At 25.8% G+C, this 2,860-nt stretch overlaps 1 protein-coding gene across 1 annotated transcript in view; it reads right to left on the bottom strand.

The window, feature by feature from the left end:
• LOC105447804 overlaps positions 1–2,860 on the bottom strand; it is a 16,342-nt gene that overhangs the window by 5,156 nt on the left and 8,326 nt on the right. Inside the window, exons 8-10 of the mRNA XM_011686011.1 lie at positions 1,337–1,848; positions 939–1,262; positions 562–753 (exon numbers count right to left, since the gene is read on the bottom strand). Coding sequence (XP_011684313.1) covers positions 562–753; positions 939–1,262; positions 1,337–1,848 — 1,028 coding nt within the window. The remainder of the gene's footprint in view (positions 1–561; positions 754–938; positions 1,263–1,336; positions 1,849–2,860) is intronic.

Genomic DNA, 2,860 nt, shown 5'->3' with positions numbered 1-2,860 from the left:
TTTGTTTTGCGTAAACTAGAAAATCACTATTTCTTAAATTATTTTCACAATTAGTACAATAACTGACTTCTTTAAGAATGGATTTAATAAGTTCTTCCCGATTGTCTAATAACGACGCGTCTATTGATTCCTCGGTAACATTATCTTCTGTAATCAACTCAGGTATTTCTTTATCATTATTATCGTGCATATTAACATTATGTTTTAAACATTTTTCCAACGAAAATAATAGAGGATCATTATCAGAAACTTCGCAATTACTACCAATTATAGAAACCGATTTCATATTATTAACAAGTAAAGTAAAAAATGATTCTTCAAATTGCCGAGGTATCGGATTTATATTACGAGCAGAATGACTTCTAATTAGACCAAAAAAATTTTCTAAAGGATCCTGATTAATATTACGCGTATCTAACTTATTAAAATTATAGTTCTCATGAACAATCTGCCATAATTTTTGAAAACTATCTATAGTGAAATTCCAGTTTACTAAAGTTGGTACCGATTTAACAATTTCACGAGAAATTTTTTCAATATAAGACATATTACGTAACATACTTTTTGCTGTCACCCAAAACTCATGATGATTACTATTTTCCATTACCGGACATCGCAGCTCATTATTATCCGTCTTTTTATCATCTCCATTTACAGAATCAAATAAGTCATTAAAAAAGTTTACTGTTTCCGCTGTTGCGATTCCTTCTTCAATATTGATTCTAAGTTCCTTATCTTCTATAGTTACAACACCTGCAAACAATGCAAACACATATTAATGTAAATATTTTTCCTTTATAAACAAGTTTTACTTGACATATGCAAGTAATACATTTATAATATTAATATTGATAAATATTTTTAAAAGAAATATTTAATATTTTTATTAAATAAATATTTTATATTTTTTCTTTTAATTATCTATAAATAATACTTACAATTTGATCTTGTCAATGTTTCAATGGCACTAGCCATGGTTCCACTGAGGACTTGTGTTGCATGTTTGACACGCATTTTCTTAATTTTATCTTCTATTATGTGTTCCGCTGTTAATTTTTTTAAAAGTGGTCGGATTGTATTAATTTTTCTGTCGATTATCCATGCTGTTTTTATTACGTCCCACGATGCTATTTTGTCTGGTTTATTATCTTTCCAATTAAAAATTAGATCCTTTGTTAACAGATTATTCCTTATACCTTTAATAAGATGTGGGGGATCGTATAATGGAATAATTTCCGTATCTTCAATTTCAAAGGTTTGACCTATTAACAAATAAATAAAGAATTAATTGTTGTAGTTTGTTTTAAACAAAACAAATACAATAAAAAAAACTTACGTCTTGCTCTATTTTGAAAATTTCTGTTCATGTCGGTACGTAACAATAATTCTTTTATCGCTGCTACGTTGGATGAGCCTTGATCGCATACAGTTGCAACAATGTGAAAGCCTGTATTTACTATTTCTTTTACATGCTCTTTAATACAACGAATTAATTGCGCAGTATTTGTTTGTTTCGAACAAAAATTATATGAAATTGGCATTTTCCAGCCAGAATTTAATCCACGCAACATAAAAACTAAAGCATGATCCGCGATTTTTCCCGTGCGATTGTTGCCCCAATCTTCAAGACCACAAATTATATCTTTACGAATATCATATGTAAGTTTGGGTTGTATAGATACCTCATCCCATATAAGAATACACACTTTATCTTTTATTGGCATTTTTAGAGCTATACTTTTTAAATGTTTCAAAATAAAAGGATTTAATCCAGGGGATAGAGGTATTTTGTGTAACACTAATTGCAAAGTTTGTATTGACGGAATTTCATTAAAAATGTTTCTTAAACTATTATATGCATGCTTTCCCATTGTTTTATACAACATTAATGCGAATGCTTTTTGTTTTGCAGTATACCGTTGTCCCTGTAAAATATTATTAATTTATAAAAAATAAAAAAATTATTTTTGCAAATTAAAACTACAAGAGTTACTACAGTTTACACACTACTATTACACACTACTACAGTTTAACAAAAATTATTTTTTTAAAAAGATATATAAATAAAAAATGGTGAAAAGATACTATTTTACAATTTATAAAACATGCATTCTCATTTACCTACAATAAATAATATATGTATGCTTAACTAAAACAAAGCATTATTATACATAACAGTATTATTAATTATATGTATACAAACAATTGCAGTTTACATACGTACATAAAGTGTTGTAATTTGACTATTTTTTTACAAATTAATATTTAATATTAACTAATTAATATATCTTAATTTATTATAGCACAAAAAATAATTTAATGTGCATAATTTAATGTGCATAAAAAGAAGTTGTAAATACATATATATACAGTTAAAACCAATAATTAGAAAAAATGCTGAAATATAGATATAAAGCGTTAAAATAGAAATATTATTTTAATATAATAAAACATAAATATTGTTTGAACAAGTTATTATACATAAAATAATATTTAAAAATAGTACCACACAAACGTGAAAATATAGAATTTAATGCAATAGAAAAAATATAGAAAAGATATGTTATATGCTTTGAATCCAGAAATAATTATTCCATATAAAAGAATCTCTAAAAGAATATTGTAGGAATATGAATAAAGACATTCAGCAAATATATAGCAAATATTACAGAATAACGCGTACAAAATACATTCTGGACCAGATGTAACATCATGTAAAGATGTATTTAATTTTTTTAAAACCTCATTATATAACCCAATTTTACACAATTTCGTACATGTATACATGCTATCTAAATCAGAATTAATTGTATGCAGATATTAATTTATATAAATTTACTTACGTATTCCGTTGTATGTT

Source organism: Wasmannia auropunctata, unplaced genomic scaffold, assembly GCF_000956235.1.
Source record: "Wasmannia auropunctata unplaced genomic scaffold, wasmannia.A_1.0 LD336092.1, whole genome shotgun sequence".
NCBI lineage: Eukaryota > Metazoa > Arthropoda > Insecta > Hymenoptera > Formicidae > Wasmannia > Wasmannia auropunctata.
Note: the sequence above shows the minus strand (reverse complement) of the source record. Positions and strands in the feature narration are given on the sequence as shown.